Raw genomic sequence first — 17019 nt, forward strand, 5'->3', positions numbered from 1 at the left:
GTTCTTTAAAGTAGATTTCAACAGCATGATGGACAAGTTTTTCTTAATGGTCTTTATATCTGAAGAGGAATACAGTAACATAAAGCATAATAAACAAGGCAGGGCACAACGGATCAGCCTGTAATCCCAGCACTTTGGGAGGCTGAGGTGGGCGGATCATGGGGTCAGAATATAGAGATCATCCTAGCTAACACAGTGAAACCCTGTCTCTACCAAAAATACAAAAAATTAGCCAGGCACAGTGGCATGCACCTGTAGTCCCAGCTACTCAGGAGGCTGAGGCAGGAGAATCACTTCAATCCGGAAGGCAGAGGTTACAGTGAGTCAAGATGGCACCACTGGCACTCCAACCTGGGCAACAGAATGAGACCCCATCTCAAAAAAAAAAAAAAAAAAAAGAAAACAAAAGAATAATAAACAAAAATATAAACTGTTTTTTAATAAAGGCAAAGACTAGAATCAGTGACAAAAACTACACTTTGTCAGGCAAAATCACAGAATATTGGAAATTTATGAGGACATTTTAATTATATATTTTGAGCATAAATATATATAAAACATGTAATATACATATTGAAAACGTATGTGAACAAAAATAAATTGATATAAACAGATAACTGACTAAATTAAACAACCACCTAATGGTTATTAGAACAAATAAGAAAATATATAAAGCTGATTTTTTATATTCACACTAGTTACATCTATTAAGTTGCCCAGAATACTGAACTAGCAAGTACTGATTCATTGCTCCTAGGGTTAGGGTTCCTGTGAGAGTCTAGTCACAACATTTTGTTTTATATGTTTCTGTTTAAAGAAGCATTAATACAGGTTGTCCATTTATTAATTCTAAACTCTCACCCAACAGCACTATGTGTGCATACATGTCTGAACGAGAGTAATCTGACACACGTATTTGCTCAGTAAGGCACATCCCAGCTGGCAATAGGCACATTCGGTGACTCAAAATTTGCTGCTCTGTACACATCTGTGAGGGACCTAGAAAGTACTGCAAATATTAATTTTAGGCTTCTAAAATTTTACTGAGTCGGCAAATGTGCAAATAAAATCAGAACCAAATGTACCTGTGTTTTGATGCTCTTTTAACTCTCACCTGTGTGATACTAGGTTAATGTTATAAACTCAGTTTCCTTATCTAGAAGGTTTAGATGTTTATTGGGCACCTTTAAATACTGTTACTGGTGAATTTCTTGACACTCAGCATCTCTAGTCTAAATTCAGTCTAAATTCAGCATGCCAGGTACTCCATAATCTAAATCTTTTTTATATATCCAGACTTGTTTCCCTCTCCATGGAAACTTACATGCCTTTAATAAAGAAAGAATATATTCATTTCCAGCCACCAAACATCACACATTCATACACTGACTTACCTATAATCCATCCATCCATTTATCTCATCTATTACCAAACATTAATCTCACAAACAATGTTGCTAAAAATACAATGACCAGCCACACAGGTAAGATCCCAACCCACTAGTGGTCATATTCTAGTGAGAGAGACAGATAATATACATGTAGATAAACAGATCTGTATAAATTCCAGTAGTTGGAAGTGCAATTAACTAAAAATAAAACAGAGTGATGATTTAGAGATAATTATAGGTCAGAAAATATTTTAAGTAGTGTTATCAGACAAGAACTTTTTAAGAAGGCAGTAATTAAGGAGATCCAAATAAAGTAATAGCATAAAAGCAAAGACCTAGGGCAGAGGAACATCAGTGGCAAATGCTGTGATGTGGGAGTGAGCTTGGTGTTTCTGAGGAAGAATAAGAGGGTGAGAAGAGCTGACACAGAGGGAGTAAGAAGGAGCCAAAGACCAAATCACAAGTGTCGTGGCCCATGATAACGGAGTCCAGATTATTATTTTAGGTGTGACTGAAACTCCCTGTAAGTAGAACAGTGTCGTAATACATTATAAAAGCATCTCTCTGGTTGTGAGGTGAAGAATGGGATATGCAGAGCAAGAGTAGAAGCCTGAGGCTCTCACTATGTGTTCCAAGCAAAGGGAGGATGGTGGAAACGGTGGTGTAAAGTCATTGTGTATGGGGTATAGTTTGAAGACAAAGCAACTGAAATATGCTGATAGACTGGCTGAAGGACTTAAGAGAAAAGGTAGAATTAATGATTTTTGTTGGATAAGTGTTGAGAAAAAGTACTGAAATCATGCTGAAATAAATTAAATAAGAGTGGGTTTAGTGAGTAAGACAAAATAACCAATGATTCTGGTTTAGCCATTTAAAGATGAGAGGTCTATCAGATATCAAAACATGAGGGAGGCAGAAACATAAAGGAATAAAGGAATATGAAGATAAGACAGAAAACTAGAGACAATAAATAAAATGTACTGTCAGCCATCCTACGACATGACTTCTCCCAGGTCATTAAGCATAATAATCACTGATTTACTCAGTAAGCAAGTACTTATTAAGTGACTGCTATGTGTCAGGTATGGTTCTAAGTGCCTAAGATGCAAATCTTTTCCATTTGTCCTTATGCTATCTTATTTTTGAATAATATCACTGCTATTGCATTGATAAATTTTTTAAAAAATTGCAAATCAACTAAGCTAGCAATGTCATGCATCAGTTTTCAAGTTGATGGAATAAATGCATTTTCTGGCATCACATCTATAATAGAACTCCACAAAAAACTGAATTACATATTAAAAGACAGTTAATCTCTTAATTCTTGAAATATCACAAAACACAGCAAATACAGACACTGGGTAGATAATGTTTATGAACCTTTTTGTCCAAATCATGGGTGAAATTTTTCTACTCATTTTTAGTTCACTATCAACAATAAACTGGTCTATTTGAACAGTATTTGCAAACTTATTAACCCATTAAAATAACAAAGTTCAACTGTCAATCAAACAATGGCAGAACCAAAGTTTCCAAGAATGAAAAAAAAAAATGGTCAGGAGCATAAAAAATAACATAATGATTAAAGTAGAAAGTATATATTTTTTGGCAATAAACAGAAATCTGTCTGGGAAGTTAAATGGTACATGCAAGGGGACAGAGACAAGTACTAAAGAAACAGAACACACAGGCTTGCAGATGAGGATGAGAGATTATCTGGGTTTACTGGTAATGCCTGGATCCTCCTGGTGCTCCTGCTATCCTACAGACATACGACCATGACCATGGTCACTGTCCTCAGTAGGCAGTTAGTGCTCCTAGTGCTCATCACTACCCACTAAGTAATAAGGGTCATTACTGCCTTCTGATCACTTAGTGAATTAGTCTTCTAATCAGTAAAGACTCCATCTCCAATCACATATCTAAATTTCCAAGTCTTGTTAGGACCTACCACCAGCATCTCATCGTTCCTCTCCACTTCAGCTTGGGCTCTCAATTTCTAGACTGACCCTTTGATTTAAACATACTCTGGAATTTCTGACACATTACTCTATTTCTTGGTTTTAAATCCTTAACTCAGTACCGCTCATCCCATAAAAATGGTTCATGAGCCAATTTGGTAGTTTTGGACCCGGACTTTGATCCAAAAATTCTGATTAGCTTTTGTTTCTTCTGGCTCTTCATCTAATAACACAACGATGCTGCTGATCTCCCTGACAAATATTTTTAAGGAAGTTGAAAATTCATAAGAGCATTTAAAATTCGTATTTTTGATATAAGCAATTATCTGTGTAATGGTAAAAAAGGTGAAAAATATTTTGTTCTTCTTACAAAAAAGACTATCTACATTTTTATCTCTTAATTTAGATGAGAAACAAAAGTTCTGTTACTTAATGGACCTTCTCAGCAGTCTTGTGAAATAAGCCTGTGCATTTGTTGAAAGAAACTATTGTCAGTACTTCAAACATTCTAATTCAAATAGGACAGGTAATGTAAACTTGCTTTAATCTTCCTGAAAATGTCTGCAAACTAGGAAAGAAGAAAAACAAAACCTTTTGCTCTTGATGTTGCATTTTATGAGTGATCCTTTACTTCTTTGCTGATTAAAAAGTGGATTCTCTGTTTCTTTGCTGATTTAATAAGGATTCTCTTAAATGCCATTGTCGTTTATGGAGAGTATGCACCAGGAAGACTTTACCTCAAAGGACTGAAAGGTCAGTCCGACGTGGTAGCCCTCAGACACTGTTATTTTCCACACACATTCTTTCATCGGGCGATAGTCATCAGGATAATTAGGAGACTGAATCTGTCCTTCATTTTTACGTATCTCACCTCCACAGATGGCTAAAGAAAGCAAAAAACAAATAACTAAGCCTAGACATGCCATTTCGTTTTCATTGTCTTCTATGTTAAAATTTAAGTTCAGCTCCTGTAGCTCAGTATGTAAAGACCAGTCAATAAAAATCAAAGTTGACTGGTGTAATGTAGCAGATATTTATAAGATTTTAAAAAAAGAAACTAGTCAAATAACTACCAATATCAGATAATGTCCAAGGAATAGATAGTTTGTAATCCTGTCTTAACAAAAACCAGGGGTGGGTGGGGAGGTGGGGAGAGATAGCATGGGGAGAAATGTCAGATATAGTTGAAGGAGAGGAAGGCAACAAATCACACTGCCATGTGTGTACCTATGCAACAATCTTGCATGTTCTTCACATGTACCCCAAAACATAAAATACAATTTAAAAAAAAATTTTTAGTGGCTTTGTGAAATTATTCTCTCTGAGTTTGTTATGTGATTCTCTGAGTTGCTTCCTTTGGCCTTTCGAATGCAGGTAAAATAACTCATCAGAAACAGAATTCATCCCGAACAGACTTCACTGGGGCTGTGGCAGTGAGTTAGTGTTGTGTGTGCAGTGTCTGTATCTCCCTCTAAATAATCCTCTTCACTGCTAGGTAGTTAATCCTTAAAACAAAATGCTTCAGTTTACTTAAAAGTTTAAAGGAAGCAGAAATCTTCTGTCTTCAAAATTACTTAAATTGCTGTACTAGGAAGTGTCTCCTCCACCCACAACCTGGCAAGAAAGGAGCTTGTTTTAAAGCCAAGAAAACACAATGCCAGTTTATTGTTTTAGAGAAGCATAAAACAAAGCATTTAGTAAGTCCTTCCTCAAATGCTGACTCTCTTATTTAGACAAAGCATGGCCCAGAAATCGGCACAATTACTTTCTGTGCAATTTCCTCTAATAAAAAGTATTTCAGGAATACAGGGACCAAACAGACAGAAAATCAGTACAATAGAAAATGATAATTTCTTCATAACATTTAAAAACTATCATGAAACAATGAAACTTTAAGAGTGCTTGTACCAATTGCTTTTTTCCCCACGCATCCTGAGCACATTCAGATATTACTATGTCACTGATACCAGAAAACAGGTTTTTCTCACAATTTAAATTTACTGAGTATTTTTATTAAAATTATCTGTATGAATATTAAAATACAGACTCAGAAAAATTCATAATTTAAAAATATGGTTACAATGTCATTGTAATGAAATGAAGAAATGGACATTTCTGTTGAGATATAAGATGAACTACTCTCCAAAATCCAATGTGACTTGCCTTCATAGACAGCTGCAAAGCCTTTTCCTACCCAATTACTGCTGCTACGAAACTCAATCCACATTCTGCTGTCTGTAGAAGTAAGAACTTCAGGTACTTTGTCCCCACAGAATCTACCTAAAAGAAATAAAAGAATAAAGAGAAACTCCTAAGTAGGACTCTATAGTCTACTTTCTTTTCATACTAGTCACAAATAATATGTAAACACTGACTTAGTTCACATTTCTATTCCAAGTGATTGCAGCCACAACTGGGTCTTAATATTTACTTACTAATGGTAGATCAACAAAACAATATCTTCTTATCTATTTAGAAAGTATTTGACCATCAGCCTCAAAGTAACTGAGTGATGTCAGTATCATTACCATCTATAGAAGTAAGATGGTTCCTCAAAAACAGTATTTGAAAAAGATCAAATGATGCATCAAAGTGGGGAATATTATTTAACAGGGAACAGAAAAAGGTGCAAGTCATCCTAAGAAAGTAGTTTCAAATTGTCAGCCTGGCCAACAGCAGGAAATGACTTGGTTAAGAACGTGCTCTCAAAGTGGAGTCTTTATTCAGCCAGGTTCAATAATAACTCCTGAGGAAAACCCTGAGGCTACTCTTAATATCTTCTGTACCTGAACATTCCATCTCTTCTACAAAGCTGTAATATGTAGTGTTATAGGCAAAATAACAAATACTATCAGAAGACTTGAGCATGAGCTCTAATTTCTTCTAATTCTGTATCTATAAATATGAATTACAACAAATGAATATAATTATCTGTCATTCCTTCCTTTCTTCCTCTTCTTTCCACAAATATTTATGCTATGTCTGCCTTTATGCTCTAAGCTTTCACATGATCACAAAATGCTTAAATATGACAAAAAGCACATGCAATAATTCTACAAACATATTACCATGTTATCCATTTTTATGTGTCTCTGGAAAGGGCATACATAGTTTTAGTGTATGAAAAATGGTAGCCAATTTGCATAAAGCAGGTTCCTCGTAACAGCTAACAGGTGAAGATATAGTTTCCTAAATTACAAAGTGAATTAGAGGCAGGTAATACAGAGCAGTGTGTTTTAAACTGTAGTGTACACCTGAATTTCTAGGAAATCTATTAAAATGCAAACCCTAATTCAGAGAATATAGAGTGGGACCCAATTTTCTATAATTCTAACAACTTTCTGGATGATTCTGATGCCACCAATCTAAGTGCTGCACTTCTTGGAGCACAGTCTTGGAAGATACAGTAGGGAAAGATTTTCACACTAAACCCATGATTACACTGTGTCACTCTGGTCAGCCATTATACCCTAAGCCATGTAATGCTGATGGTGCCTAAAAAGAGGTGTTTTTCAGAATTTTAGCTCTAGATTTGTTTCTCCAATATGAGTTTAAAGAAATATTTTTTCTTTGGCCTGTGCATACATATGTAAAAAATGCAATTTTTTACATATGTATGCACAGGCTAAGAAAGTAAATGTAGAAGACAATGGTTTATTTAACCTGACTTACCAAATTAGTTCAATTGTTTATTTTTAAACATTTCTACATATCTCTTGGAATTACTATGGATGCTGTCAGTTTTAATACAATTGTGCCCATTCAGTAGGTTTTAGATCTTAAAAATGCTATACAGTTCATCAACACAACTGGGAGAAACTACTTCTAAAAATAAAGAAAAAGTCGCCCTCTCAAAAAGGATCAATATAGAGTAGATGTTTGCATGCTCCGAACAGCTCTCACCTTTAAGTAAAACAGAGGGTAACAGTAAACTGCCTGTGCAAGTTAATAGTGTGGTCTGTGGTTAAACGTTGGCAACAGACTTTCATGAGCACCAAATCTAAGCTACAACTTAAGACAAACTCCAAGTGTCTCTTCTCAGCCACAAAAAGCTCTCTGAGAAGCAAAATTGTGATGTCTACAGTAAGAGCTGATATGCTTCACATAGGAAGCCAGCTACCAAACATGTACCTAATAGCTTATACTACTGGCTTAGCAACAAAACGAAAGCAAAACACTTTATATATATATATATATATTGTGTATTCATGTGTTTTGCTTTATATATATAATATATATATATTTGCTAATATATATAATATATATTTGCTAATATATATAACATATATATATTATATTATATATATTTGCTAATATATATAATATAATATATAATATATAATATATATAATATATATAATAATATATATATAATATAATATATAATATATAATATATATATATTTGCTAATATATATATATATTTGCTAATATATATAATATATATATATTATGTATATATATACATATATATATATATACCCACAGTTAGCTTTTTTTTTTTTAAATCAAAACTTATTCTTAAGGCAAAAATACAGAAACATTGTGAGGAGTTCTCATGATAGGCACAATACATGAGAAAACTAGTCTAAATCATGTTTAAATCCAGGTATTAAGTTACCTCGTAACTTAAGCTAGCTCAAATTAATTAATCAGTCCATGTATTTATCCATCTGCCTGTCTTTGAGTATTTGGGGTATGGTGGGAAAAAGTATAATTAAAATAAAAATAATGTTAGTCACATATATTTTTAACTCTAAGATGACTCTTGAATCGGTTGATTTTCTTTAGACAGGACAGATTAGATATATAGCCACATAAAAGGTAAAAGATCTCTTACCAAGGAGAGGTGATTTCCTCCAGTACCCATCTCTTACTTCAATGTAGTCATACCAGCACAAACTACTCTTGTATAGATCCATCGTTGTAAAATTTAAAACAATCTGAAAAATGGAGATAAATAAGCAACAGAGTAAAAATGATTGTATCTACAGATAGTGATTTGATTCCTAGAGATAAGGAGCCCTGGTCTACATTAAAAATATATGTATTGCTAATTCTTTTTCTATATTATAATTACCATATTATTTTTCTGAACAAACAAAATTGGTAGTACTTTTCTAAAATATGGATTCAGTACTGATTGATGAAAAAACATCATGTTTTCTCATTCTCTTTAACTGCTTAACAATGTCAGAAGAAGTACAATGAGTAGTTGGACAAATTAGATATTTTAGCAATTAACCCAAAGTTTCTGTAAAGTTAATCTTGACAATCTTGACAATTGTAAAGCAAATAGAAATTTTTATTCAAGTGGTTTTTTTCTGAATTTTCCTAATGTAAACATGGCTTGAATCTTGAAGAATTCTAATTTTTCCATGAAAATCTTTTAAAAAATAATTTATATCAAAGACAACCTGTCAGACATCTATAATTATGTTAAAAATAACCATGGTGTGCCATATTCCCAGAACATATAACATCATTGTGTATGTTGCAATGTTTTAAATACAGTCCCAGAATTAGAATTTATCCATCTAACGATAATCAAAGGCAGATGTCACTATGTTTCTCTAGATCCAAAAATACGTATCCAAAGACCTTTCAAGTTAGAGCATCTTGTACATGACCCTTATTCTGTGCTTTGTTTTGAAATGATGCTGTTGTGTAAAGATAACTTAAGAGCAATTCTTGGAAAGACAACTTTCTTACTGCTTTATAAAAATACTTTACTTTTCAAACAGTCACTTTTTTTTTTAGTTGATTACACCAAAAGTAAAGGCAAACTGACATGAGAAATGTGCTTATCTGAGGCAATGAAATTCATTTGGATGTTTTTCACATTCAAAAACTCATTCTAACTCCATTGCGCTTAAAACATCTGAGATGCTTAAGGCTCATAATGAGCCAGTGCTCTACTCTAGAAATTGTGATGGATTTTGGCCAAAAGCAACAAATTGTGAATACTTGAAATGCTCTTAGTACAAAACTATAGTTTGTAGCAATATTGAAAAGTCCCTTTTGCGAAAATACAAAAGGCTAAATGTGAAGTCTCAAAAGATAACAAAGGAAGGAAGAAATAAAAGAAAGAAGAAAGAGAGAGAGGAAGGAAAGAAAGAAGGAAAATAAAAACATAATCAATCAACACTGAATCCATATTCCAGAAAAGTACTACCAATTCTGTGCTGGAAAATATATGCTTCTCCCTTTTTTTGAACACAGTATTTAACAGAAAGGTAAGCATTAATTATAGCAAATCAATACTGAATGAATTTACTTCTACCCCAAATGACACAGATTAACTACAAATATTTCTCATTACATCTCATACCTAGGTACCAGAGTGATCACTGATGAAACTGTACATGAAAGTTGGTTTCAAATGTCCATACAGACTAAAATGTACTTTCCTAGTAACAATGAAAGAAATCTGCCACAGGTAAGAAATTAGGGGTACAATTCTTTTAAATGTAGTGCATTAAGTTGCGGAATAGTTGGGTTTTGTTTGTTTTTGTTTGCTTTGTTTTGTTTTGTTTTTGGAGACAGAGTTTCGCTCTTTTCCCCCAGGCTGGAGTGCAGTGGCACAATATCAGCTTACTGCAACCTCTGCCTCCCAGGTTCAGGCAATTCTTGTCCTTCAGTCTCCAGAGTAGCTGGGATTACAGGTGCCTGACACCATGTTCAGTTAATTTTTGTATTTTTAGTAGCAGAGGGAGTTTTGCCATGTTGGTCATGCTGGTCTTGAACTCCTGACCTCAGGTGATCCACCCACCTTGGTCTCCCAAAGTGTTGGGATTACAGGAGTAAGCCACCACACCCAGCCATAAATTGGTTTTAATAGAATTGTTTACTTATTTCTATCTTCCATCTTTACAGTTTATCTTTTTTCTGTTTTTCTTTTTCTTTGCCTTATTGTAATGTTCCATTGTTTAATGTTTACAAAATTTTTTTAAATATCCAAAGACAAAGCACTGATGATTTTTTCCCAATCATCCTCAACACTTGCTTATCAAAGTGCTTTAGTATCTAATTTATTTTTATGAACTTTACAAAATACTTTCTCCTCCATCTCTAAATACCAATGCAACATTAGATTATATTCAAGATATAACTAGGAAATAGTATCTGTTTTTTTCCCTGAACTTTTTGTTTACTTTATGTGTTGTACAAATGGAGAATACTACCACTGCCTGATGTTACATTTAATTTTGCATTTATACTTTCCCTCTACCAACCACCAAGGTTTCAACTCTATTTGATTAGGTAAGAACTCATTTATTATAGCAGAGAGAGCAAAACTTGAATATACAAACAGAAATCCCCCAAGGCTCATTTTCTGGCTTCCCTCTTAGATTGAAAGTTTATAATCTTTATAATGATGTGCTAATAGTTTTACTGTCTTCTTGATGAGGGAAAAAATAAAGCTAAATTAGAAGTATGTGTATTATCAATTTCATCCAAAATTAAAGAGTATGTTTGGACTGCAAAACAATAGTTAATATTTGATGTCTTGACACAGACACACACACACACACACACACACAAACACACAGACAATTAGACACACATGCACACACACACACACACACACACACACACACACACAATTGGATGGCAGAAAATTTTTCTATCTTGCTTTTAATCTAGTTTAAACACCAAGCACCGTGGAGGAACGTAACTTGTCTGACATTAACATAAAACACAGAGTCCTTTAAAAGCAGAAAATGTAATAAAGACAGGTTTTCTAAAATCAAATCTTAGGGCTCTGACTATAGTAGTAAAATTTTGGCCTTTGACTAAGATTGCTAGCAGAATTCATACTTGAATAACAAATCAAGCACACTTGGAAAGTATCTGGTTGTTTTACATTATGTTATTTTATGTAAACATACTACGTCTTACCCCAAAGAATGATCAAATAAAAAAATATATAACATAACTGTATACATATTTTATTTTGATGTAAGTATAAGTAACAACCTCAAAATTAATTATAGCTCTCTTGGAGTATGAGATTGAGGGAAGAATTTTAAGATTTCTTATGATCTGTTAGGAGTCTAAGTTGCAACGTTGAATAGATACAATTGCTGCCAATTGTGCTTATTAAAGACTTTGTTTTACAATGCTGCAGAGGGAAGAATCATGAAGAAAAGCAGATAAACAGTTCAAGGAACTAGATGTCTACAAGTCTCAAGAGAAAGATATAATCAAGGAACTTTTTTTCAGCACAAATAAGACATTATTGGCTACCTAAACAAATTCAATGAGCACCACTAAAAAAGGCCAATTAGCAAAATATTTGCACCACACGTTATAAGTCTGAGGTAAGAGAATGTACAAACCTTGTCAATTAGACTGATATTATTACATGGCTCTTTAGAGAGGGATATCGAAATCAAAACAGCAAGATAAAAATAGATTGCTATGTTACAGCCAGAAGAAACCTGGAGAAATCTAATAAACTATCTAGAGTGATGATAGGGTTTCCCCCCAACAACCCACTCAGAAGTAAGGCTCAGAGAGAGTAAATCAGGGATCAGTAAACTATAGCCAGTGGGTCAAATTCTGCTTGCAGCCTGTTTCCATAAAATTTCTATCAGAACCATTCCTTTACCACACGTTGTTTATGTCTGTTTCAATGCTGCAGTGTTAGAAATCAGTATTTGTGACAAATCCTGTATAGCCTGCAAACACTGTATAGCCTACAAAAAAAAAATTAGTATTTGTGACAAATACTGTATAGCCTACTGTATAACCTATTCCTTCCACCCCTTCAGACAAGCGAGAATGCAAGAAGAAGCAGAGAGTGAGAACTAACCAGATACCTGAATCTATAGGCACCTTGATCTTGGGATTCTCAACCTCTACCTCTGTGAGAAATACATTTCTATTGTCCATAAATTACTTAGTCTAAGGTGCTTTGTTATAACAGCATTAATGGACTGAGACTTCTCTTTCCTAAATTCCTACTATGCCCCTATATCTTTTTAATTGCCAACTTCTATAGATAATATTCTATAATATCCCTAAAAATACTCCTCCCTCTTTTTTTTTCCTTTTCACTGTTAATGCCGGCTGTACTTCTTTTTCTGAATATAATACAATAGTTTCATAAGATGTGCGTTGGCTTATAATTTTACTCTTCTCCATTTCTTCATACACTTTGTGGCCATGGTCATCTCAATAGTTTGCTTCCCATCTAGGCTTTGGAGTCAATGACTCTAGTCATAATCCAACTTTGCAGGTTCATCGTTCATTATCTCAAGCACATAAGCTTCATTCCACTCATCCCTAACTTCCTGCTATTGTGCTGTGGCAAAGTGTTCCAGTCTCAGCATCTATTCCCATTCCTTTACTTAAACTGAAAAACTCTACCTGGATTCTACTTTTCCCTTTCCTGTTCCTTGAAATTCTTCATATCACTCAAAATCTTTATTAAATGCTACCAACTCTTCAGTCATGCCTGGATTTTCCAACAAGATCTGAGCTTTCCTAAAGTCCATCAAAAACTGTATTTTTTCAGTTATTTTTCAGAGTTTAGACTTTATATTACTAGGTTTTAAGTCTACAATAGCAAGAATTGATTTCTCACATCAAAAGATACATCTATTTTAATAGAATAAAACTGTATTTATGTAGTAATTGCTAAATTTAAGCAATGTCTTTGACAATATAAACATATTATTGTGAATTGACTCTAAATCATAGGTGAATGGTTAAAAAGAAATATTTGCAAAAAATAGTCATAGTTTCTAAATGGGTTATACAGGAAAAGAGAAAATGTTAAGTCTATTCAAGACATAAGCAATCTGCCCTTGTTCAAAGGCTAGTCAATTCTAAGGGATGCAAGAATCAATACTATGCACTTCTGTCAGCTCAATACCCTCCTAGCTGCACATTCTGTATTGTTGCCAGCATGAACTATGCAACATTAAGAATAGCATTAAATTCAATAGAAATCCTTCTGTACCTTTGGAGGCTCAATCCAAGAAAGACATACATGTGGACTGAAATTCTTATTTTTTAATTGTGGTACAATTTTATGTGTACAATATAAAATTTACCATTTTAATCATATTTATGTGTAGAGTTCTGTGCATTAATTACATTCACAATATTGTCCAACAGTGACTGTATTTTTTAAAGAGAATATTTTTCTCCTCCCCAAAATAACATATGCTTAATGCAGATAATTTTTTAAAGAAGCAAAGAAGAAATAAAAACTATTTGCAAACTCAGCAGGTAGAAATAAGCATCAATTTGATATATATTATTCCATAAATTTGTTTCTAATGTACATAATTTAAAATTTGGACATTCTCATACCACTGACTTTTGATCTGCCTTAAAAATTTTATAATATATTGTAAAACATTTTCTCAAATCAGAGTTTTCTTTAAGTTTTCAAAATTTATTTTGTTTCCAATTTTCATTATTTTAATAAACAGCTACCTTTTTGCACACTCAAATAACTATTCTGTGATAAATACCTGGGAGAAAGTGCAGGTACATTTTGTAAAGTGTAATACAAATTACCCTATGTTCTTCAAAAAGATTATTTTAATTTCTACTTTGAGGAGTTGTTATCTTTATGATCACTTGATATTAACATTCAATTTCATCTTTACTAACATGACAGGTGAAACATGACAAATTTTTTGTTAGTTTAAATAGCATTTATCTGATAAAGTATAAGATTAAACAACTTCATATATTAATTGAATATCTACTTGCACTGATATTCTACTTCAATAAATTTTCTACTTTCTCATTCATCTTCTGCTGTGGGGTGAATCTTTAGTTACTGGTTTATAACAGCTCTCTACATATGAATAACCCAATGGTCCCTCATCCTTATGTGTTATAACAGTCTCCAATTTCATTTTGATTTATGCATTTTGTTTTTATAAAACTAATTTTATATGGATAATCTGAACAAGTTATTTTAAATTTTCTTATTTTCAACTTGTGAATTCAACATATCTTTTTCAGAGAGAAAAACAAAAACACTATTTTCTTTAGAAAATATGCAATATGAAGTAAAAGTTGTTTGATTTTCACATATCCTTTAAAATTATTTAAATATTATTTACTGAAAAAAATCAATTTTCCCAATTTATTTGCAAAATTACCCTTTTAAGTGTATGACAGAAGTCTTCTATGCCCTTAGGCATAATTCTGGTCTTTTGAGTTTGTCCATTGATACAGAAGCCTTTTTTGACATTAAATTACTGATGCTTCATAATATTTTTCTATCTTATAGTGCAATCCACTATCCTGCATTACCATTGTTTGTGAATTTGCCATGGTTATACCAACTATTTTATTTTTAATATAAACTCTAGAAAAATTTGGTCTAGTACAAAACAAAAATCTATTGGAAATTTATTTGGAATTACTATACATTAATTTGAGAACTGAAAGTTTATAACACTATACTTTTAAATTTTGGTTCATTATGTATTATTTTGTTTATTTTAATCCCACAGTAATGTTTCTGGTTTTCTAAAATATATTATATTTTAATATATTTGTTTTTATTTGAATACCTCTAGTCTTGCTTAATTTTTGGTTATTTTGAATTTTAGAGAAAAAATTCCCTATAACTAAAGAAAACTTTAGTAATTAGCTCTGCCAAATGTCAGATCCCTCGCATGTGATGTTAGATAGGTTACTCAATTCTTTCTCAACTTCAATTTATTTGATAATTTTAGTACTGACCTCAGTAGGGTGCTGAGGAGATTAGAGAAGCTTGGCACAGAACCTAATATAGTGTAGGCACTCAGGAAATACTACGTTTTTTTCTATTTATTGTATTTTTTAAAAAAATCCTTCTACTCCTAATTATTCAATTGTTTGTCACTAAACATATACATTGAATTCTAATTCACTCAGTATCTGTGAAAATTTTGAGACAGTTTTTCTTTTATTTTGACCTATCATTTTTCAAATTAACATATTTTATAACTTTGAAATACTCTCATATTATTCAAATCAAAAGAACTTCAGGCCAGGCATGGTGGTTCATGCCTGTAATCCCAGCACATTGGGAGGCTGAGGCAGGAGACTCACTTGAGCTCAGAAGTTTAAGACCAGCCTGAGCAACATGGTGAAACCCTGTCCCTAATAAAAATACAAAAATTAGCCAGGTGAGGTGGTGAGCACCTGTAATCCCTGCTACTCAGGAGGCTAAGGTACAAGAATTGTTTGAACCGGGCAGAGAAATTTGCAGTGAGCCAAGATTGTGCCATTGCACTCCAGCCTGGGCAACAGAGCAAGACTCCATCTCAAAAAAAAAAAAAAAAAAAAAAAAAAGAGTCGCAATTGTCATGATTTATAACATTTATAAATGATACAGATTGATTTAACTTACTTATATAACAGCCATGTGTTTATATTCATATAATAAGCTGTATATAGTTCTATTTTTATTGCATGGTATGAGATGTGCCTTTCAGAATTTTTTCTTGTTTAAAAAATAAATGAATAGCTTTCACAGTGTTTGTAATACTTTTAAGATACATTGTATTACATGAGAGATATCCAAGAATTTGGGAAAACTGCCTTGAGAAATCATCTTTGTTCATTCATTTTATATGGGTATTAACTTATCAAATTTTTAGTTCTCACTAAATCTCTTTTGATAACTTAATGTCCAAAACTGTACATTTAAAATGTTTGAAATGAAGGTATTTTTGCAAGCTTTGATTTATAACAAAGGTTAATGTGCAGCCAACTATATCCAGTGAAACTATACTTTCATAAATTGAAGTAAAAAATCCATTTTCAAACAGAAAAAAAAAAAACAAAATATAAATTTAAAAAACAATCTATAATGTAACCTATATGCAGGACCAAAATAAGCCATAATAAAAGTCAGAAAAAATGAGCAGAAATGCTGAATAAAAATATTTAGTTAAATATTTAATGAATGGTGTTGAGGAAACTGGATATCCACATGTACAAGAATAGAATTTGATCCTTATCTTGCAGTATTAAAAAATTAACACAGCATTAAATAAAGACCTAAACATAAGAACTTAAAACTACAGAACTCATAGAAAAAAAATAGAGGAAAAACTTCATGCCATCGTATATGGCTATGATTTCTTGGATATGACACCAAAAGCACAGACAATAAAACTAAAAGTAGACAAGGGGTATGACATCAAACTCTATCATTTTTGTTCATCAGAAGACACAATCAACAGCGTGAAAATACAACCTGTGAAAGAGGAGAAAATATGTACATATCACTTCTCTAATAAGTGCTTAATAACCAGAATATATAAAAACTTCTACAGTTGAACAACAAAATCAAATAATCTGATTTAAGCATTGGCAAAAGACTTGAATAAAGATTTCTACAAAGATGATATATAAACAGTCATTAAGCACACAAAAAGATGCCCAAGTTATCATTAGAAGATGTTCACTAGTAATCAGAAAAATTCAAATCAAAACCATAATGAGATATCACCTGACAGGTTGGCTACTATCAAATCAACAGAAAATAACAAGTGTTGGTGAGGATGGAAATAAATTAGAACCCTGATGCACTCTTAAGATTTTGAAATAATGCAACCACTATAGAAAAAAGCATAAATGTTCTTCAAAAACTTAAACATAGAATTACCTTGTGATTCAGGAACCTCATTTCCAGATAGA

The 17019-nt window shown here is 32.6% G+C and overlaps 1 protein-coding gene across 7 annotated transcripts in view; it reads right to left on the bottom strand.

Annotated features, from left to right (window-relative positions):
* TLL1 (tolloid like 1) overlaps positions 1 to 17019 on the bottom strand; it is a 250564-nt gene that overhangs the window by 74435 nt on the left and 159110 nt on the right. For all 7 annotated transcript variants that reach the window (XM_003944192.3, XM_074396755.1, XM_074396754.1 and 4 more), the window contains 3 exons: positions 8192 to 8294; positions 5515 to 5631; positions 4089 to 4234 (listed from right to left, as the gene is read on the bottom strand). In XM_003944192.3, coding sequence (XP_003944241.1) covers positions 4089 to 4234; positions 5515 to 5631; positions 8192 to 8294 — 366 coding nt within the window. The remainder of the gene's footprint in view (positions 1 to 4088; positions 4235 to 5514; positions 5632 to 8191; positions 8295 to 17019) is intronic.

This window comes from Saimiri boliviensis, chromosome 3, assembly GCF_048565385.1.
Source record: "Saimiri boliviensis isolate mSaiBol1 chromosome 3, mSaiBol1.pri, whole genome shotgun sequence".
Taxonomy (NCBI): domain Eukaryota; kingdom Metazoa; phylum Chordata; class Mammalia; order Primates; family Cebidae; genus Saimiri; species Saimiri boliviensis.